Source organism: Nyctibius grandis, chromosome 6 (genome assembly GCF_013368605.1).
Source record: "Nyctibius grandis isolate bNycGra1 chromosome 6, bNycGra1.pri, whole genome shotgun sequence".
In the NCBI taxonomy this organism is placed as follows: domain Eukaryota; kingdom Metazoa; phylum Chordata; class Aves; order Nyctibiiformes; family Nyctibiidae; genus Nyctibius; species Nyctibius grandis.
In genome coordinates, this window is record NC_090663.1 from 34,554,202 (window position 1) to 34,578,017 (window position 23,816).

Consider the following 23,816-nt stretch of genomic DNA (forward strand, 5'->3'; position numbering starts at 1 on the left):
ATTTTTTAAAGGCAGTGTTCAGTTTTCACTTTTGTAAAATACATGCTGAGGCATGTCCTTGATTTCATCACCTCCTTTCTCAAAAATTTTCTCCCTTGAGCAAATAAGGCGTGTTCTTTATTCCACACTAGCAGCAGTGTGAAAAACACTCCAGCATAATGCACTCATGTATGAAACATTACGTTCACTGTATATGTATGCTTTGCCTAAATTGCTATTTTTAACACTCCTTTTTACTAAACATACATACATAAACTGTGTTTATTTTGATTCTCACGTATCCAATTGTGCCATTTTCAACGGATTTCTTTGTTTTAAAGAGGATTGTTTTTCATTTTTATTTTACAGAGTTACATACATGGAAGCAGTCAGGCTCAGTTTGTTGCAGAATCACATATTATTCTTCTGCTGAGTATCCTTCAAACTGGTGATGAATAGAAAAAAAGCAAGCTGAGGCACAGTGTTCTGTTAAATAAATTGCTCTGACAGTGAATATCATTGAACTTGTGAGCAGGTATTGTATTTTGGCTTACTTAGTATATGATTAAGTAAATATTTAATGTTGTTGCTTTTTACTAGCAAGTAAAGCTGGCATTGTTTTTCACTAATATGTACCTTGTTATCTCCTTTGTTACTCTTATGCCTGGTTACTAATCTTAGTGTTTTTCCTTTTGGTGTTATATTTTCAGTAGCAAAAACTAATTTTCCTCTCTTTTTCATTCTTTATTATAAAAGTTAAAAATTCGATGTTAAAAATTATTTTATTTCTTTTAACTGACAAGGAAAGCATACTGAAATTTACTAATCATGCATGAAGATGTTTTGTCCTGACGTAGTCTTTGGTTTTGGGTTTTTTTTCCCACCTAATCTAAACAGTTTACTACTGCTTCTTGAAACAAATAACACAATCCCATTTGTTCTGACATCGTCTCCTCACAGAAACACTCTGAGACCTACTTTTGCTCTTTCATTCTTTCTGAGTCAGAGCAAGTTAAAATTTTTTTTGTGAATGTGTCTTAATAATCTGTAAGAAAAACTCATATACTGTCTGGTTTCTTTAAACCCTGCTTCTAATCAGCTTTGCTCATTGAGTGAAAACTCTAGTTACCATTAACCACTATTAAAAGACAGTCATTCCATCACAAATACATTCCTCTAAGGAGAATAAGAGGAAGAAAATAACATTTCCCAATTTGAAGTAATAGCCAGATCTGAGTTTGATGATCATAGCTACTCTCTTGTTCTCTCCCTGAAGTTATGTTGGCTTAGATCCTGCCCTTCCTCTGGCTTCCCTGTCTACCTTCATCTTTGGCATTTACTATCCAAAGAGAACACTGTCATTACATCTTTTTGCTTCATTACATTCATTTGCCTGGCATCAATTTTTCTACCTGTAAAACCTTATTTGCTCCATAGATAGCCATTACAATTTTAATTTCAAAGCTATGATCATATTTTGCAGAGTAAATGCAATATTCACGATTGAATTGGAATACTGTGCCCAGTTCTGGGTCCCCCAGTACAGGAAAGATGCAGACTTACTTGAACAAGTCCAGCAAAGGGCCACAAAGATGATTAAGGAACTGGAGCATCTCTCCTATGAGGAAAGGCTGAGAGATCTGGGACTGTTTAACCTGGAGAAGAGAAGGTTATATCAATGTGTATAGATACCTGACGGGAGAAAATGAAGAAGGAGACAGACTTTCTTAGTAGTGCCTTCTGACAGGACAAGAGGCAGTGGGCCCAAATTGAAAAACAGGAAATTCAATCTGAAGACAAGACGACACTTCGTACTGTGAGGGTGGTCAAACCCAACTGGACACGGTTCTGGGCAACCTGCTCTAGGAGGTTGCTTGAGCAGAAGGGTTGGATTAGATGATCTCAAGATCATCTCAATCTCAACCATTCTGTGATTCTGTCAATTCTTCAGGTTTTATATCATACTCTACTTAATGTTGTGTCAAAATCGCATTGTATTCATTAAAGTTTTGGAAGCACATTTATTCATTATTTCTAAATTTGGGTCCTTTTTTTGGGAAGAGAGAGTTAAAGCTAAATAGCTTTACCTGAAAACTGCCAAGTCAAAACTCAGTGATTATTAATTTAATTGCTACGTTTTTTTAAAAGTACACAGAAACAGCTATTATGTTTCAGATGAGAAGTTTCTTGTACAGTAGATAGTAAGCATCATCTTAGTATCATCTTTATGCTGTCTTTTGTATAGCCACAATTTATTTTTTAATGTTTTTTTGCTTCTCCTGAACTGCCACAATTTAAACAAATCTGCTATCTAAAACAAATCCTGTTGTCTGCTTGAGAAAGGGAAAAGTAAACCCCAAAACCAGCTAAGATTAAAAATAAACAAAACTTTTTTTCATTACATATTTTGTTTGTCTGACTCAGGCATGAAAGTGATATCTTTTTGTTGGCAGACTGTCTTTAAACTGGAAAGTTGTCTAACTACGCTAAAGCAACTGGCTGCAAGAATCCTTTCAGTGAGGTTGTTCATTGCCACTTGCAAAAAGAATTCTCTAAGGTTTCATTTCATGGCTCAGTACTGTTGAGCTGAGTTTTTGGTCACACACAAATTTCACAAATGACATGAAACCTTGACAGATTTTAACAGTTGTGCATGAAAATTAATATTTCTTCATCCTTTCAATGTTGGTAGTCATTATGAGCTGCTTCATTGCTTCATTATTTGTTTATTCGGGAAATATTGATAGGGAATTAGAAAAAAAGTATAGCAGATCGATAAACAGTAGTACATTCACTTTATCCTTTAAAAGATGACATTTAAAACAAGACATTGCTATGCTGGTAATGTACATGCTTCATTTCATTGCTTCTTTTCACTTTGTAGTAGTGAGAACAAGGACAAGATTGTCACTTCTTGCTAGATGTTGAAATGTAATGTTTTGTTTCGCTATAAAGTGAATTTTTAATACCTGTGATGAGAAAATATGAATTTCCATTGCATTTCTATACTTGCTTTTAGATAGTGGTTCTACTCAGTCTGCTAGATGATTTCCATATAAAGATCTGCTGTTTTTCAAGAGCTGTAGCTACATAATTAGGACATGGGTAAGAAGGACTTGTGAAGATGTCAGATACTCAGTTTCCATTATATTATAAAGCAAAATTAAATTCAGAAAAAACTATAAAATGTTACTGATTATAACTAGGTGTTTGCCCAAAATTTTTATAACTGGGTTCTGATTCATTCTGAGTCTCCTTAGAGGTGGCTGATGGGGGCCATCTTATCAAGTCCACAGTATCTTACACCGTGGCTGAAGTTTCCTTTTAGAAATGGAAGAAAAAAAATCACCGTATTTTGCAATAGACCTTGTTGAATGCCAGTCTGCAGAATAGTGAATAAAAATTTGAGTAGGCTTTTAAAAACTGAGTGTGGTGGGTTGACCTTGGCTGAATGCCAGGTGCCCACCAAAGACACTCCATCACTCCCCCTCCTCAGCTGGGCAGGGGAGAGAAAATATAACAAAAGGCTCATGGGTGGAGACAAGGACAGGGAGATCACTCACCAATTACCGTCACAGGCAAAACAGGCTCGACTTAGGGAAATTAATTTATTACCAGTCAAAATCAGAGTAGGATAATAAGAAATAAAAACTAAATCTTAAAACACCTTCCCCCCTCCTCGCTTCTTCCCAGGCTCAACTTCACTCCCTAATTCTCTACTTCCTCCCCCTCCAGCGGCACAGGGGGATGGGGAATGGGGGTTGCAGTCAGTTCATCACACATTGTCTCTGCCACTCCTTCCTTCTCAGGGGGAGGACTCCTCACACTCTTCCTTTGCTCCAGTGTGGGGTCCCTCCCATGGGAGACAGTCCTCCACAAACTTCTCCAACATGGATCCTTCCCACAGGCTACAGTTCTTTATGAACTGCCTCAGCGTGGGTTGCTACCACAGGGTACAGTCCTTCAGGAACAGACTATTCCAGCGTGGCTCCCCGATAGGGTCACAAGTCCTGCCAGCAAACCTGCTCCAGCAGGGGCTCCTCTCTCCATGGGTCCACAGGTCCTGCCAGGAGCCTGCTCCAGCTCAGGCTTCCCATGGGGTCACAGACTCCTTTGGGCATCCACCTGCTCCGGCATGGGGTCCTCCACTGGCTGCAGGTGGATATCTGCTCCACCGTTAAACTCCACGAGCTGCAGGGGGAGAGCCTGCCTCACCATGGTCTTCACCACGGGCTGCAGGGCAATCTCTGCTCCGGTGCCTGTAGCACCTCCTCCCCCTCCTTCTTCACTGACCTTGGTGTCTGCAGTTGTTTCTCTCACATACTTTCACTTCTCTCTCTTCTCACTGCTGCTGGTGTTGCCCAATTTTTTTTCCTCCTTCTTAAATACGTTATCACAGAGATGCTACCACCGTTGCTGATGGGCTCAGCCTTGGCCAGCAGTGGGTCTGTCTTGGAGCTGATTGGCATTGGCTTTATCAGACATAGGAGAGGCTTCTAGCAACTTCTCACAGAAGCCACCCCTGTAGCTCCCCCACTACCAAAATGTGGCCACACAAACCCAATCAATACACTGAGAAACAGTCCTTTATGTAAGAAGCAGCCCCTGTAATTCTGATTTTTTTTTACCTTATGAAATGAGGATTTATAGATCTTTCAGACTCACTTGCCCAAGCTAGTTCTAGACTTCGTTGTTTGAGGTGAAATGCTTGTGTGGTCCAGAGCATGTGGAAACACCGAGCTGGCTGAGTACAGAGGCAACTCCAGTCAAACTCCAGCGCAGCATGGCATCACTGCCTTTATACTTGTTCCAGGAGCATTTTAGTCCAGAACAGTTTAACTCCACCCTGCCAAGATTCATCTGTCTAAACTGTAGTATATCCAAATCCATAGAGTTGGCTTGGCATCCCAATGCAGTTTTCCCATTAGTAGGAATGCAGTACAAAGTACCTGGTAGCCAATGCTCAAGCTGATCCACAGTTGATAAGCTTTGCTACACACACACTGATGCCTTCTCAGTCACTCAGATGGCACTCAGGAACAGGCTGTTATCTCAGTTACGGAGCAAATACATAGAGCTGACATCCAAAACTGTGCCTGAGCTAGTAAAAGTTCTTGTGGGTGAGCACCTAACAGAGAACAGTGAAAGAAGATGGTTAGATATGGTGCTTGTTATATTATACACTTCAGTGACTTGCAGGCTATTATTACTCTAAAACTTTGAGGGGTTTATGTTATGCTGACAACATGACTGTTACTCAGTTTTGTTGTTATTTGGCTCCCCTTTCTCTTGCCTTGGAGAGTTAACTTCAAGAAATAATCATGGAAGTCATATAAATGTTGTTTAAAAGGGACCTCTGAAGATCACATACTCCCATCTTCCTCTTAAAGCAGGATTATCACCTACACTGCATCTGGTTTTCCATGTCTTTTTCTAGTGCAAGTGTTTAAAACTCCAAGGATGGGGATTGCATAATCTCTCTGGACAGTTACAGAAGTGAAGTTGTTCCTAACATCCCGTCTGAACCTCCCAAGCTACAATTCATGCCTCGTGCTGTTGTGTGTAACAATCTTGTTTGTCATAAGGTTTTGACTTCCCTTTGGATTTTTTGCCAGCCTAGTAGAATTAGTGGAGTCTTCAGTGATGTTTTCATTCAAAAATGAACAGAACATTCTATGGGGTAGAATAATGAGAACTATGATGGTTTAGCTTTTTTTATTGCCTAGGAAGAAAACAAAAGGCAAGGTTTGCTTTTATTCATGCTACTTTACAGCTCATTCCTAGCCATAGATTGGCAGGTAAAAATTATTTTTTTGGCACAGAAAGAATGCTTTAATATTTATTTCCAGAGAAAAAGTGATACTGAATAACAGTTATGTATAAATTTAATCTGGGGTTACATTTAATCATCCATAAAAATAAGCTGGTCTTTTAAATACCTGCTTTCAGTTTTCTTTGAAATTGACCAACTTTGATTTCCTTGCCAGGAGCAACAGAACCTTGTTATCATTGCAATTGAGAAGGAAGTTTTAAGTAATATGTAACAGTGTTTATCCCCACACCAGCCTGATGATCACTGCTTTAAGCAACTGGGTCTAATTTACACACATAATAATTTGGGAGGTTATCTAGAATTATATCAATATTGGGACTTTCCTGTGAAGTAAAAAAAAGTTATCAAAAAGTTGTCACAGAAATGGATGTATAATTGCTGTAGAAAAAATATGGCAGACTGCACAAACAAAATTTATTTAAAATGAGAGCATGGATTAGATTTTATTTAAACAGAATTTTTTTTTTTGTTAAATGGATATGAAAGCAGTGACTTATGTGGAGCTATCAACATGCTAGATATTGTGTAGCCTGTAACGCAAGATTTTTACTTCTGAAGAGTTTGAATATCTCTGAGGACCCTAGAACTGCATAATTTACACAAATGAATAACTTTGTTCACATGAATAATCCTGGTAAGAAAATCTGTTTGTTGGCTAGATATCTAATTCTACCACATAAAAAGAGCATATCTCTAAACACTTTATGATTTAACAATAAAGTTTAGCATCTTCTCAAGTTATCATCACAGTTTACATCCCTGTGTATAAGTGCAGCAATGACTGTTAGATAGAGAAGGAGTGTGCAAAACAAAACATCCAATCATAATCAATCATTTAGGGATTTTTAAGCTAGATCCAGCATACAGAATATCATAGCTCCTAGCCACTGATCAATACATTCTTATTTCTTTTTAATCCTTTTTAGAATTAATTATGGCACAACATTCTATAGCAATGAATTTTCAGTGTTAACTTCATGTAGAATGCAGAAGTTATGCCTTTAGGATCTTTTTTAGCCTATGATTTGCACGATAACTTTATTTTGTGACTTTATTTAATAAGCCATGGGAAATGGTCCTTTCTCTCTTTTTTTTTTTTCCTCCTAATTGGTGCTTTCTAGAACTCAGCATATAGATTTCTGTTTCTTTTCTCCTTTCCAAGTTGAAAAAAACTCTACTCTTTCCTTGTGCAGAAGATGTTCCAGGCTTCTGGTGTCTATCTTGCAATGCTTTCTTGACAGAAATGGGGTCATAGATAGATAATAACAGTCAGTGGAAATGATCAGCTATTTATTTAAAAAAAAAAAGTGCAAGGTAGTTCAACATTCTTGGAGAGACAAAGAAGAGGAACTAAAGACAAGGACATTGAATTACTGTTGCTAGAGTTAAGGAGGATGGAGTTATTAAGAAGACATAGAGGCAGAAGAGATATAACTGTGGAATTAAGAGCTGTCATTTTCCAAGAGGAACAATGTGAAGTAAACTGCACAACTATAGACCGGTCAGCCTCACCTCCATCCCCGGAAAGGTGATGGAACAACTTGTTCTTGGTGCTGTCTCTAGGCACATCAAGGATAGGGAGATCATTAGGGGCAGTCAACATGGCTTCACCAAGGGGAAGTCATGCTTAACCAACTTGATAGCCTTTTATGAGGACATAACCCAGTGGACAGATGATGGTAAAGCTGTGGATGTGGTCTATCTTGATTTCAGTAAAGCGTTTGACACGGTCTCCCACAGCATCCTCGCAGCTAAACTGAGGAAGTGTGGTCTGGATGATCGGGTAGTGAGGTGGATTGTGAACTGGCTGAAGGAAAGAAGCCAGAGAGTGGTGGTCAATGGGACAGAGTCCAGTTGGAGGCCTGTGTCTAGCGGAGTCCCTCAAGGGTCGATACTGGGACCAGTACTATTCAATATATTCATTAATGACTTGGATGAGGGAATAGAGTGCACTGTCAGCAAGTTTGCTGATGACACAAAACTGGGAGGAGTGGCTGACGCGCCGGAAGGCTGCGCAGCCATTCAGAGGGACCTGGACAGGCTGGAGAGTTGGGCGGGGAGAAATTTAATGAAATATAACAAGGGCAAGTGTAGAGTCCTGCATCTGGGCAAGAACAACCCCAGGTATGAGTACAAGTTGGGGACAGACCTGTTGGAGAGCAGCGTAGGGGAAAGGGACCTGGGGGTCCTAGTGGACAGCAGGATGACCATGAGCCAGCAATGTGCCCTTGTGGCCAAGAAGGCCAATGGCATCCTGGGGTGTATTAGAAGGGGTGTGGTTAGCAGGTCAAGAGAGGTTCTCCTCCCCCTCTACTGTGCCCTGGTGAGGCCGCATCTGGAATATTGTGTCCAGTTCTGGGCCCCTCAGTTCAAGAAGGACAGGGAACTGCTAGAGAGAGTCCAGCGCAGAGCCACAAAGATGATTAATGGAGTGGAACATCTCCCTTATGAGGAGAGGCTGAGGGAGCTGGGTCTCTTTAGCTTAGAGAAGAGGAGACTGAGGGGTGACCTCATTAATGTTTATAAATATGTAAAGGGCAAGTGTCAAGAGGATGGAGCCAGGCTCTTCTCAGTGACATCCCTTGACAGGACAAGGGGCAATGGGTGCAAGCTGGAACACAGGAGGTTCCACTTAAATTTGAGGAAAAACTTCTTTACGGTGAGGGTGACTGAACACTGGAACAGGCTGCCCAGAGAGGTTGTGGAGTCTCCTTCTCTGGAGACATTCAAAACGCGCCTGGACGCGTTCCTGTGTGATATGGTCTAGGTAATCCTGCTCCAGCAGGGGGATTGGACTAGATGATCTTTCAAGGTCCCTTCCAATCCCTAACATTCTGTGATTCTGTGATTCTGTGAATTAACTATAGTTGAATACAGATAGAGCATGTTGACTGTCGTAAACCGAAGAGCCATTGGAGTATGCAGTGTTGAGCTGTAAATATGGCTCTGGGTGTGAAGATACGGCAAGAAAGATAAGCAATAGTGAGGCTGGACAGGCTGTGTTGGAGTTGAAAGATTTCTTCAATTCTTTCATTTCTCCCTTTGGTAGACACTAATCAGTACTTCTAATGAACATCCATTTTCATCGAGCTTTTATGTCCTTCCCTGGAAAAATAAAACTGATTCGAATGTCATGCATCATATTTTTTTTCCTTTTGCAATAACAGTGAATCTTTATTATACAGAATAAGTTTAAAAGTTACAGTAAATAGTTTATTATCAAAAGAGTTTCAGTTATTAAGCAAATTATTTGTTGTACAGGAGATAAATCTAATCCATTATTATAGGAATTAGCAGTTACTATTAACCTGATATTTTTTCTCATTATTACTATTAAGCTTAGTTAACTAGGTAAAGTAAAATGGAAATTTTACTAAGTAAAAATGGAAATGTCTTTTCAGTTTGTTAATTTGGATTCCCAAGGCAGAGTTTAATTTGACAGCTTTGTAGGTGGATATGAGATGTTGATTGAGAAGGAAAAAGAAAGTTGATTGGCTGCAAAAGAAGATTAATCTTTTCTATAGCATTAAAATTATACCTTTTACGAAAGATATTTCCTGTCCTACATAGTGAATTTAAATGAACTGTATTAAGTGCCTCTCTTGTGTAAGGGAACTTAACCACAGAATGAATTTAAATGGGAGATGTCTTTCTGTGTGTCAGTATGGCTTGTGCAAAGTTACTGAGCATAAGAATCTGAAATTTTGAGTCAAAGTCAGTAGAACAATACTCATTTAGCTCTTGGTAGTAAAACTCTATCAGTTGTGTATAATGGAATCAAATTGTGTTCCCCAGAGATTATGTAAAAGTGGATGATAATGATAACTAAAGCAGTGAGATAAGGTTTTTGTATGCTTGATCTTAAGGATCAGAAAAAAGGGAAGAACACCACAGTGGAAAAAGAACTAAAAGCACAAAATTATAGCATATTTAAGCATACTTCTTAATTAACTATGGAAATCAACGTCCAAAGCAGCAAAACATACTGCACATTTTCTGTTCTTTACTTGCGTTATCCACTAATACTATCTGTTAACCTTGTAGGCTCTTCTGGCTCTTCTGGAGGCTGCTTGACTCATCCTAACTGTAATACAGCATAAGGAGATGATAGCTAGAAAAATCAAGACATTTCCTTCCATTACCTCATTCTCCTACTGCTTGACCTTAAAATAATTAATAATATGACCTTTGTAGAAAGATACCAAAGTCAGAGAGATACGCAGACACCTTAAAATGCAAACTTCCAGCTACTTAACTGTTGTGATTTGCATATTTCAAGGAGTTGAGAGGAACTCCAGTGCGAAGACTCATGTAATAATTCCTAAAATTCTTGAAAAGCCATTTGGTGTAGCTGAAGCCAGAAGGTGTTAAGCTGAAAGAATGTTCAGGGTTATTGTGAGTATCAGTACAACCAGATTTCAGGCCATAAAAAATACTGAAGTACATCCTGATTGTGTACAATTCATGCTTAAATTAAATTCATATTCAAATAAATTATTTTCAGACTATGCTCCACTTTTTCAACTTCTGAGTAAGGACTCATCCTTCACTGAGATGAGACATAACAGTGATTGGTATCTTAACCATGCCTCCTTCCTCAACCCTCAGTCACTGAGGAATAATCCACTGGGCTGGTTATGGTCTAATTGAGAATTGATTGCACATTGAATAGTATAAGTGGAATATTAGAATCATTGCTCATTGTTTCCTGAACTGAAGCAACGTCTTGAAAGAAACCGTGAGACCTGTTTCGTTGCAGAACCATATTTTTTATCTTTATTAGTTTCTTTAACCTATGATAAAAAAAAAACCAGACTCTCAAGCTGGGAAAAGTGGCTAATACCTTGTTTTCAAGAGCTGCATGAAGCTGAAGAATATTTCCTAAATAGAATGACTAGAATGCGTGTTGTGCTTGGATTTTTCAAATGTAAGTTGGAAGTTAAATCCACATGGAAATGGTTCAGATAAAGAACCTGTAATGTGTTCAGTATTTCTGAAATTATAGCAGGTGTTTTAGAGGTTTAAGTATTAGTAGGAAAAAGTTCAGAAAAATATCTCTCTCAGTTAGCGAAATATGCCCACCATGATAAAAGGCCAGCAAAGAATTTCTCATGTTCTAATCATCACCCCCGCAGCCAAAGGAAAAAAAAAAAAAAAAAAAAAGATAAGAAAAAACACCATAGATTTTCCTGTTGATCTTATTACTCCTTCACAAAAAATGTGTGTTTTTCTTTGTTCCATGTATGATAAAGTGAACCACAAGTTTTTAAAGTTTGTGTGATAATCTGTCCCCATTTTAGTCAACAGTAAACTGGGCACAGACGAGTGGATGAATGTTATGTTCTCCAGTTTTTCTTGCTCATGTGTTATTAAGCAACTGCACGATCTGCAACTAAAAAGTGGTTGTTTCTTCATGTGTATAATGCTAATGCCAGGTTTTGTACTCTTGTCAGAAATCCAGCAGAATATGAATGAGACCACCAAACTTCTTTCACAAAAGTAACCAAATATTAGTCAACCTATTTTCTCTCCTTTTATTCCCCACTCACTACTAATTAGGACTAAATTTGTGAGGTAAAGATATAAATTATATATCTCATTAATAAACTTATAAACTAGCAGGTTTTCTTCCTTTTGGGCACTCTGGCTGGAATTAACAGTGATTAAATTTTCTGTTGAAGTATGCTAATAAAAAGTATCCAGAATTTACTGGAGTTTATTGATCCAATCTTTTTTTTGTTTTGGTTTGGGTTTGCTATTACGGGTTTTTTTAATACTTCTGATCAGGCGTCTTGATTTTTGCACAGCTAAATATTATGCTCTGTTACTGCTGATCATTTTCTGAATAATCTTACAAATTTTGATGATCACTGTCTTTTTCATCTTACTTGAACACTGTTCTTCTTCATGTATCAAAACATTCAGAACTTTTTCAAAAGCACTAACTAAATAATATATGTTGTCAATTTCTATGAAAAGCATGTACCAGCTGGGAGAAGGAGCAGCAGAAGTTTAATATGTAAAAGTGAAATCATTCCAAACTTGAGAAGACATATAACTGGATTTACACAGAAAAAAAATTGCTACAGAGGGATACATTTATGAGAAAACATGTGCATCTGAATTTAACACATTTGCTAGCCATGGTGTATCTGAGTGCCGCATTCCTCTCATCTTTTCAGAATAGTTTTGTAATGCATAGTGAGGGAGATAAAGAGGAATTAGGAAATAAGTACATCTTTTGATGCCATCTCATTTTTTGCAGATGGAAAACTGTCCAAGTAACCACTTGCTAAAATTTTACATTCTGCACTGCTAGAGAAATATGATACTGTAAAAGATTATTTTCAGAGCTAGGACTGTTACTTTCTTTTGTAGAATATCAAAATAATGTAAAGACATAACATACAATGTTAGAAACAGGAGAAAAAATAACAAACTATATATTCTGTGGTAAAAAGCTAATTATTGCATTGAAATCACAACTCAGTAAGATTGAATTTTTACTTCAACATCACAGAGCTGAGACAAGTGACATGCTCAGTGTTAGAGTGTGAAGTTACGAAGCTGATGTCATTGAAGCTAAAAGGCAGACAGTGAGGTTGAAAGCTCAACAATGATGACTAAACTTAGAAAGCACCATTGAAGCAAAAATAGTGACAATGTGAGGGAAGCTTTAGGGGTAATGACGTGAGACTCCAAAAGAGAGGAAAAAAAAACAGCACGGTTCAGCTGGTTACAGATCTAAAATTCTCAGTTGCAGAGCAGTTACTTTTGTGAGACTGTTATTCCTGATGGTAAGAAAAGTGAGTTAAACTCACAGTCTGGTAAGAAAATGGGAAGTCAGTTACCGAATGGTTGTCTGCCAAATGGCTTTTTAGTGTGTGGCTGGTTGGTTTGTTTGTTTCTCAGAAGTAACCAGATAAAATAAATAGCAAAGGACCACATTATGTGCAATATTGCATGAGATAATCAAGCAAATAAATTCCATTTACAGTGCAGTCCAAGACCTTTGCAAAAAGTAGCGCTTCCCAGAGAGGGTCTGGTGAGTTACCCTCACATCTTGGGGCTGTGTTTTTCCCATGACTTTGGTTAAACTGAGAACAAAAACAAAATACATCTAAGTCAGGTATTGGTAAAATAGAGTTATTAGATAATGCTACATTAGGGGCTTTTCTTAATAGGGTAGAAATTTATGTGGATTTTTTTTTCTGAGCCCTTCTTATTGCAGCTTCCTCAATTAATTAATTTTTATGCTTTTTTGAAAGTAGAGAACTGAATGATTCTCATGACATTCTTTCCAATTCTTTTTCCTACTTGAAGCATAGCAGTAGCACAAGAGATTTCCAGTCTCTTATGCTCATGAATCTGAATCTTAACAGGGAAAATTTTTAGAAAGTAATTTTTGCCTTCCCTTCCAATTTGCATAGTGTTGTGGATTCTAGAGTTGTTTTTTTTCACATTTGGCATTTTTTTTTTAATATTTTGGCAAGTCCAATAATAAGCTTCTGGAAAACTTGAATATAACCATTTATTCATGAGAGTGACCCTATGCCTTATACCTTGTGCATGTGGGAGAAAGTAGTTTGGGCTACTAGTGTGTTTCTAATTAGTGTCTAATTTAGGACTGTAGGTAGATGTCTGTATCAAAGAAGTGGTGTTAAAACATATTTCCTTGATGTTGTCTGTTGGCATCTGCCTCCTTTCACCATCGGTATTTGCTTTTTCTAATCCTGTTATTCTTTATTTGACTTTTCTCATTCTGTGTATAGAAAATTTGAAATTCTCAAACCTGAATCAGGCTGCTAATCTCTGATGAAGTGTGATGATGTTGGCATTGACATTTCTAAATCCTTTTGCTTAGGCTCAACTTAATTGAAATTGTCTAACTGAAATTTCAGATGTCTTTGAGCATTTTCGTCTAATTTTGAACATTTCTAACATGAAAAATGTTAATATGAACATTGATAGGATTAGTGCAAGTATATTGTTACAGCATGAAGATATTGTTTATGGATGTAGCATGTTTGAAGTATCTCCCATGAATTATCTGTGTGCGTAAACAGAAACATCTGATCATTCTTAAAGTTTGTAGTCAACTTGCTACCTAGCCCTGGGGCAAGCAACGCTTAAAAGTCCAACCTTATTCCAGAATCGGTGAACTCTGGTGAAGTTCGTATTTCCTGAAATGGTGACATGTAGCTCACATGATGCACTCTTGCTTCAGTATAGCATTCAGGCATGCCTCCTCTTCAGAACAGATGTTATGCACAGTAGTAACCATTCCTTTTTGTTTATACAGTTTCAAATAAACAATTAAGTGAATGGTTTAAGATCTTGCTAAATTAGTTAAATTGTTTTATCATTATGTACTTGTTCACATTTGTAACAGTTATAATGAGACAATAAAACACTGAAAGTGACTGAGGACTTTGCCTCTGAATGTTTCTTTGCTAAACTATTAAGCAATATGACACTAAAGAGGGAGCTAATGTCTTATCTAAAAGCAGAGGAAGATAAAGCAGTCCAGCTCCTTCAGTTTGCATCAAATAATCAATGAATTGTGTGAATAACTCTGATTTCTGGTTCTTCCAGTTTTCATTTTTTAAAATCCTTTACTACCTATATACAGAATATTGTAAGACATTGGGGAATAGCTATTTCCATAACTGCCCAAAATTTGTGTGTTCAACTTGACAACTTGTCCTTTAAAGCTTTTCAAACCTTCTTTCCTTTTTTATCTAGAATGCACAAAGGAAAATCTTACTACACATTTTTGCCACAGGTGAGTGTATAGGTACAGTACAGATTGTGATATGCAGTTTTATATATAAATACTTTATTTCGGTTTATGAATTTGAAAGCTTTAGTTCATAGACGTACCTTTGTGGCTTTCTGAGGTATCCACACATCCGCTGTTTTCCTTGACAATGGCGATACAGATGCTGCTATCACCATGGGAATGGTACTCCTGAATGAAGCTGCTACCTCTAAAGGGGATGTTGGAAAAAGGAGAAGTAAGTTATTTAGTACAACAAGGACAATGTTTAGACAATTAGAAGACACTGAGAAATTACAAATGAATATCTGATTAAGTTTTCAGAACATCTCTATCTTAAACCAATCGTTACCTTTTGTGGGGTGGAGGAGAGTATAAAAATTCTGTTGATAAAAGTGCATTCACATGAAGTTGTAACAGTAAAAAAATGTTTTAAGCATACTCAGCCAGGGTACAGCTTGACAGAGTCTCTCTGCTACGTAGTGCTGCATAAATGCTTTTTGGCTCTTGAATTATATTGAAAGTCAGAGACATAACGAACAAGAGTTTCAAAATATTGTTTTCAAAATTAATTTAGGCATTTAAGATTCTTAAGTTGACAACAACCAAAGGAGTGTGAAAATTCTTTTACTTGGCACACTTTGCCAGTATCACGTCTCCAGAGGAAGGTGAACGCCCAACACTAGATGTAGTACAGAACATATCCTAATCTGTAATGTCTAAAGATTCTTAGTCTGAAGTGTAAGTTTTATGTTTTTCTGAATGTTCTTGTCATTCAGAATATTTGCAAGATTTTTTGGCAATGAATTGCATAAACACAGAATATGAAAGTATTTTATCCAGATTTAACCTTCCTAACTGTTATGTCAAACAAACTTTTACTGAGTATGACATAGGTTGAAATAAATATGCCCATCTGCCTTTGTACGTTTTATAATATGTTTTTTTCATATCCCATACCACTTACTCTTTTTCTCATATAAGGCATTGAAGACCTTTGAAAGATTACAGACTTCCTATGCTGCTTCCCCTTTCTTTCTAGATCAGTTCTTGAGCTGCTTCTATCTAATTCACAGTATTGCAGATAGGACTGGCCAACTGTTTTCTATAAAAGCATTCTATAATTCTTCATAATAGCTGGTTGAATGGTGGCTAGAGATCTCTAATTTATAGTGATTTGAGGGTCTCCTTCAATGAGCTGTAGATGTATAATTTAATTTTAATATCTTTTACAGTATCTAGCTTTAATGCTGGTGTCAAAAGAGACAGTGACATGAGTTTAATTGGAATATGATCATAGATCACGATTGAGATCTGAGTCTGTGAACATGGACACAGCGAAATAACAGTGGGCTGCAGTACAAATTAGGGCTCTCTTCCACTTGAGGCCATTATGTGAATGCTTTCTGTGTACCTGCCTTGCACTGTTTATGCTTCGCAATTTATTCATCCATGTTTTAAAATCATGTTTGTGAGTGGTGATTTCTTATATAATGAAGTGTGTTTTTAAGATTTGTACATGGCTAGTTTTTTCAAAATAACTGCAGAAATTTTGTATTTCAATTGGCATATGTCAGTTTCCACATAGCCAGTTTTAATGAAAAAATGCATCATTGTCAGTTTCCCCGGCTTCATGGTTGCTCATCCTTTGCTCAAAGCCAGCACACTTTTGAAGCATGAATATTGCAATTAAATAGCAAACGTTTGGCTAAATTAGGAATAGTATAAGAAGAGAAGCTTTTAAAGTCAAAGTAGCTCACTAGAACCAAAATGTAACGTAGAAGAGCTGCATCTCAATTATACGCATCAGCTTGTAACATGTTGCCTTCTTTTTATTTATTTACATGCAACTGAGCAAGCGATCATGATCAAAAACATTTTATGCTATTATTACACAGGGTGCCAAGTGGTGTTCTAAATTTTATTTATTAATTTAAGCATTTTGCTAATTCATTCTTTGCCTTAAAAGGCTCAAAGCGCTTGCATCTGGATGCTATCAGAAGGTCTGTGTCATTGTTATTCATCTTCAAAACGTAAAGATTTATTTTGCTATCAAGTTAACAGTAAAAAGTGATTTGGCTACCAGCCTTGGAACTTAGAACAGTGAAATGTTTTAGCCACTGAGAACTAGATAAAGTAGTTAGTAAACTGCCTTGGCTGTTACTTCAGCCTGAAATGGTTGACTAGAGAGAACATGATACCATTAGTCAAGGGATCTTTTTCTAAATATACTTTGTTTTCCAAAAAGAACAAGCAAATACCTGAAATTACGTTGCTTGATATGTGTAATTTACAGGGTTATTAAATCCATTATCAGCAGTAAGATGTTTGCATCCACATATATTTGAGTTGCAAATTGCTGCTCTTCTTGAAAATACATTCACACTGACAAGTTATTTTTTCTTAATGACCATAAATGTTATTTCCATATGTGTTTGAAGTCCTGTCAGAAGTAACATTTTTGTATTCAAATGTCAAAATTCTTCACAAATGATTGACATAAATAATATTCTTTGTAGAGATTCCAGTTTTAAATCTTTTATGTGCTAATAAACAGTTATTTTCTTTCCAGTAATATGTCTGGTAGGCCTGGGTCTGGTGGTCTTTTTCTTCAGCTTTCTGCTGTCAATATTTCGCTCCAAATACCATGGCTACCCATACAGGTAATCTCTCATTTTTTCCCCACAATTGAACCTGTATTCAGTGAAATATCAGACATCTTTTCTTTGGAGTGTCCAGCAGAAGTTGGAGCCCTATATAGATTTTTTATTCTTCTGTTAGTATCCAAGCTAAGAATAAAGGACATCAAGAATCAGGAGTAGGGGGAAGAGGAAGAGAACTTCTGAATTCTATTAAAAGTTTAATTTAAATAAATTTAGTTTGATATGCAGTGCGTGTGGAAAAGAAGTGCACCTGTTGTTAGTGTGTTAAAGCTGGTGAGGAAAGAAATAAGAGAAACACAAGATAGTGCTGAAGAGCATGATTCGTCACAATCCTGTTAAAATGAGATAGTGCTGCTTCATGTTGTTACTATGAAGGAATTATTAGATCCATAAACCAAATTCTGTCTTAAGGAGCTAAGTAGATTCAGTATTGCAACTTACTAATCAGTAACACTCGTCAAGTAAATTCATAAAAGAATGAACCCTGTGGATGCATAAATACATGAGAAACATTGAATAGCTAGCTAAGTGTTATACAGTTTTCTTTGGGGTTTTTTTATAATATTACTGCTCCTGTAGAATTAAGCAAGATGTTACAGGCTTACTTGGACTGTCCTAGATTCTTTGTGTTTTCATAGGAATAAATTAATCATTCAATCTTAAATCATCATTCAATGAAGAATTACTGGAAACTGTCACTAGAATTGATCCTTTTGCTTTGCTATTATCACATTTCATTTGCTAGTTTCCCAGATGTGTAATTTACTTATCTGGTCCTTTCCAGCGTTAAATCTTTCAGGTTTCTGTTGGTCTCTTGAGCAACTCTGACCCCATTTTCTGTTGCGTTATTTTAAATAAACATACTGTTGATTCTTTGACACTTCAGTGATCTCAACCATGTCATCTTCATGACAATGCCATAGTGTTTCTTAAGAGAAGCCTCTTTGGTTTATGTACATAGTTCTTATGAATTTTAATGAAGTGAATGTGCAAAGCACTAAGGAGGACCAAGTCTATAACTTATTTTCTCTTTTCCCTTTTAATTTAATATCTTGCATTTTAACTTCAGTCATATATGCTGATATACATTAGTCTTTCTGTCTGAATTCCGTAGGATCTTCCAAGGAGCTACATGTCTCATCAATTGATCCCAGTGTAGATATATCTTAAGATGTGAAATATGTCTGTCTTTTTACTTTCACTGGTTGTAGATTTCACCTTGAAACTATCAGTCTTTATGTGATAAATTGTCCTCAGGCTAGTAAAGCTCTTCCTTTAACGATACTAACAACAATGCATACTGATGATCTGTCAGAAAAAAGAAAGAATGTTTATGTTGGCATGCCTAAAGCAACAGTTAAAGAAAACTGAAATTGTTTTAATGCTATATGCACGATCTCAAGCATCAACTTTACTGTCCTACTTTTAAAAAAGCAAGTCAAATATACTAAATTGTTTCTGTTCTCTGGGACTGAACAACCAAATAAGTCTTCTATGAAGCAGCATGCATCGATAAAAAGTGAAACAGTAACACAACCTACTGTGCATTCTCTTTCTCTCCAGTGACCTCTGTGTAATGAAGATAAATCAAAACAGAGGTGAATAAACATAAAGCAGGAGTCAAAAACTGGAGAAAGACTGTTATTTCCTTTTCTAATGTGCATAATAAAAGCACTGGGAATGCTGTTGTTTCTTTGACCCTGGTAATGCCATTGTCATTGTTAATTTCTGTGACAAACAGAAAAGTATCCAGAGGAGTGCTAGATAAGAGCATAGGTCTATAAGTGTGCTCTTCAGAGGGCATGTATGTAGGAAGGGGGAGTAACATTTTGTTTACATTTTTTTCATCCACTTCAGATATTTTCCAATTAAGTTTTTGATTCTTCCTTCCACAGAATTTTCTTCTTGAAGTCTAGGGTTGGGGAAAAAATGTTTTAATTAATATGCTGGTAAAATACCCTTATACAATAAATCATTGGAATGGGAGAGGTGATGCAAAATGGAGGTCATCATGAAGGTTACTTACTGAGTGAACACAATCGTGATGGATGAGCTAACATGTAACAAATCTCTCCGCTAGAGCCATTTTTACCATGGCAGGGCTTTTCATGCCTGTACTAATCCACCTTTTTTATGTGAACTAGGTGAAATTTTTCATTTTGCTAGAACTTTCATTTTAATTGCTGTCATTAACTGTTGAAAGATAATGCAATAATTTTGTTTTATGCCATTGAACATTTTCCTCTCTATAATGCTTTCTAGATAAGACAAGAGTGTTGATATATCCGAGAGAATCTTTTTTTGGAAGCCTTCTCACCCCAATATTTAAACTGAATAAGTGATATATTAAGTATCAGATACTCAGTGATTGAGCAATAAAATTTCATTATATCAACACAGAATTTTACCTGTTAACTAATACATATGGTATGACAGAGAGACTATTCTTAACTATAAACCAAAAGCATGAACTCTTAAGTTAGCTTTGCTAGTCAGGAGAGAGCTTGGAGGGCTCTCTGGAAGCCTGACTTTAGGCAGTTTCTGTCCAAAAAGCACACAGAATACTAAAAAGAATGAGGAAGGATGGTAAGAACAAAACAGAAGACATCAGTACCCTAGCACAATATTTTATTACTGGGAATGTTAGGAACGTAAATATTTGTAATGCTGGTTTCTTCAAGAGGACAGACAGACAAGTCTTATCCACTGTTTACTGATGTTAAAAGTAAGTTTCTCGATTTTTTTTTTTAAAGCTTTGCTTGAAACTTATTAACTGCTCTGTGTTGTCTTTTCTGCTTTGTTTTCTGGATGAAACTTTTAGCACAGTTTCATTATTGTTGACACTTCCAATTGTCCTTTCAAGTCTACATTTTATCATTTGCTGTTGTTTTAATCTGAATTTAAATTATATGAACACCTGAAAATTCAAATTTTTCATATAAGTTTTCATTAACTAGCTTGCATTAAGTAGCTTTTTAAATATTTTTTTGTACCTGCAGATGAGTGTTTCATTATCAAATTATTCTTTATAGCCATTGTATTTGGGTATTATTGAAAAGAGTAATGTGAAGAGTTTTTAGTTAAACCATAAAACATAATCAGCCTTCTAAACTATGTATTGATGGAATATAAAATACATATTCTGTATTGACTAGAAGAGAAAATTAACTAAGCTGCAAGAAAGTACGATAAATAAAACATGCCTTATTTTCATCAAAAAACATAGATGTTAAGTCAGATATGAAGTATTCATCCATTGCTTAGAGAAAAAGTCAATGCAACAAGAACAGACAAATTGCAGATGCCCCAGAGCTTGAAAATTCCTTATATTCACTATATACACCATATAAGAAATGTCTACCCTCATTGTAATTAAATTAATTTCGTTAAAGAAATCCTGTATAATATTGAGCAATTGAAATTAAATACAAGTGAATAAAATAGAATAGTTATTTCTTGGAAATATACTCGTAAAATATAGTAAGTAGAGCAAATAGTATTTGCAGACATATATAATTAAATTTATTAATAAACGTGAGCACTACTACCACTGTTCAGATGTTCCATGTTGATTTCATTCATAATTAAATTGATTCACCTAAAGTTTATGAACTGGTAAATCTGCTTCTGTTAAACACCAAGATTCACATTCAGGTCTGTAGTGCTTAGCAAAATAGGCTGCTTCAGAACAGCAGGAATCAGGTTTATTTTAAAAGACAGGAAAGCAATAATACACAGTTGTCAAAACAAAGTGTCTTACATTTAGCATTTTCTATACTACTTCTCTCAATGTGGCTTGACACCGTCTTCTTCAGCAAAGCAGCTGCCCATTGAAACAGAAGGCAAAACAGATCAGTCTTCTCTGTTCATCTAAAGCATCCAAGAGCACACTGAATTCATGAATATCCGCAGACCTCCACATTCCTCTCTACGTGAAGTGTCCATGTTTGGTGCTGATTTCTAGTCCTCTAAAACTGTGAGATCAGAATTCCAGGTGTCTGGCCCCACAGCAGATCTCTTAAGAAGGGTGTGCTTCTTCTTGTGGCAAACAGTTTGCATGCCCTTCTATGAGTAGGACCTTCCTTCTGTGATTGCCACCATTAAGAATGCCTCGTTTTGCTTTTATGGCTTTCCTGTAAGTCTTACAGTTTACCATTTACTTCTACCTATTCTACCCATTTCCAGCTAGTTAATGTCTGGAAGGGCACAGTTTGGCCAGCCTTTCCTGTTTTGCTTTCCCCTGCTTTGTGTAAGGGGACGTGATTTCTTTTTTCTTTTTGGAGATCTACTCCAACAGACGTTGTCCAATTTGTTATTCTAGATTTCTCAGAAACCCTGCCCACCTCCCAGTCCCTCCTTTTTGTCTACTCTCTAGGTTATGATTTTTTATGGTGTTTTGGCTTTTTGTGGCTTTCTGCCTTAGGCTTTTTCCCTCTTTGTGTATCTAGTCTCTTAAGTTTGTTTTATAACTTCCATATAACTTTCAGTGTTTACCTTATCCATATTCTATGTCATGTCTCTTAGCTGCTAAAGATGCAGGTCGCTTGTAAACAGAAAGTAAGGAACAATAGCTATGGTAGTAGCACATTTATCCAAAATGACACTGCCATATTTGTATTTCCTTACAGTTGTATCACTCAGTCTTTTACCTCTCCTGACCTACCAATGCTACCTGCCTGATTATTGTACTCTTCACCCCTTCCCACTCTTCACCCCCAACTTTTTCACTACCAGTATTCCTTTCTCTTCTCCTCTCAATTCCTTTCCTATACATGGCCTTACACGTCTATCCTAGACCCGAGTTATCTTTTTAGTCTCATGTGCTCAGCATTCTCTTACTTCTCCACTCAGCACCCCACAATTCACCTCTTCAAGCAGCTGTTCTTGCTAGCTTGTCCCTTGCAAAAATCACTTCACCCTCCAGCACGCAGCCAGTTGCCATCTGTTTTGGCTTGGTTTGTATGTCTTGCCTAATGAGCTTGTCAGCTTTTTGCAGCAGGAAACATCTTTATACTGATACAGTCTTTTAAGCTTATGGCACTTATATTTATGTTTTGTAATGATTAATTAATTATGCCATGAATGGAAAACTGATGAAATTACTACAACATGTGTATGCTAGAGCACGCTGCAGATCTATAAGGAGATGAAAGATCTTCCATGCAAAGCTAGAGGCGGTGAAGAAATCCCTCCATTCAGTAGTTCGTTGCCTTTATGTTTGTACAGTTAACTCAGTCTGTAGTCATGCAGAAGTCTTTCTCTCTGTGTTCCTGTTTCCCAGTTTAGGAGATCACTGTTCTTTGGTAAAGTGCTTAGAAAGGCATGGCAAGCAATATGTATCTACTTTTTAAAAAATACAAAGTTTCGTTCCAGGGGCAAAGAAACAGAAATGTCATCTGTAACTTCTTCATTTATTAAATTATTAAGTATTTAAGAGTCTGCAACCCTACTGAGCCTTGCCAAGTCCTCTATACCCTCCCCACTCTGGGGCCACTTCAACAGTAAAACAAGAATGTTATAAATAAATCTGAAACATCCTGGGAGAGGTAGTTCTCACTTTAAGTAGTAAGAGAAGATGTAGAACTTGATTAAAGAAAACAGATGTTTGAAGTGCACTTTGCCTTTTAATTTTTTTAAATAGGCAAATTTGAGTTTCAGTCACTCAAGTTTTATTTGATAACTGTCATGCTTGCTTAGTAATTACTAAATGGGATGTAAAAACTTAAGAGATTATTACACAAATGTCAAATGACTTTTCAAATGAATGTTTTGAAGTTTTTGTGTATTCTTTTCAAATAGTGGTGATGCTATGTTTTATGTGTATTTCTCAGCATTTAATCATGTTTTCTTTCTTTTCAGCTTCTTAATTAAATGAATTTGAGGGATTCATTTGGAGCTGCTTACCATGAAGATAAGCTATTGCTGATATTATCTGCCCACCAATGTTACATGTATTCAAGAATCTTTCGTTGGTTCATCTGTTTTTGTGATAACTTATATAGTATGCTGATAGAGAAATGAATGAAGTTTTATGCAATAAATGCATAATTTATATAAATATACAGTAAACACCTCATTGGGAAGTGCTAAAAAGTTATGAATATAGTGTGCTCAAGAATTTAAATAAATTTCATTATAACGTGCTTCTGTTTAAGGCTTCCTCATTAACTTTAGTACATGAATCCAAAGGGTATTGCCAAGATTTTTCACCTGAAGTTTGTTATAAGGTTTTGAGATGTGTTTTAGAACTGAACGAAATATCAATGGCTCTTCAACTACCGTTAAGAGAAATACCATGGTGGAAACTATAATTTAATGACTACATGCACCTTGCCACCACTTTGCTTTGAAACACTATATGTATATATAGTGTCTCTGATCACCTCAGACATGTTGAGCCATTAATATAAAATTATATTCTACCTATTTTCATCTTGGATTTCTTCTTTTCCTGGCTCAGCAGTATTCAAAGTACATGCATTGCCAGTTTCATGCCAAAGGATGTAATCCAAAATGGTTTATGGAATCTTGAAGGCAAGAAGACTTACATCAGTCAGAACTC

General features: G+C 36.5%; 1 protein-coding gene across 1 annotated transcript in view; it reads left to right on the top strand.

Moving 5' to 3' along the window:
* The window catches only part of TUSC3 (tumor suppressor candidate 3), a 91,216-nt gene extending 68,025 nt beyond the window's left edge, over nt 1–23,191 (top strand). The window contains exons 6-9 of the mRNA XM_068403411.1: nt 349–412; nt 14,755–14,829; nt 17,164–17,254; nt 23,114–23,191. Of these exons, the coding sequence (XP_068259512.1) occupies nt 349–412; nt 14,755–14,829; nt 17,164–17,254; nt 23,114–23,129 (246 nt within the window). The 3' untranslated portion in view covers nt 23,130–23,191. The remainder of the gene's footprint in view (nt 1–348; nt 413–14,754; nt 14,830–17,163; nt 17,255–23,113) is intronic.
* The last annotated feature ends 625 nt before the right edge of the window (nt 23,192–23,816 follow it).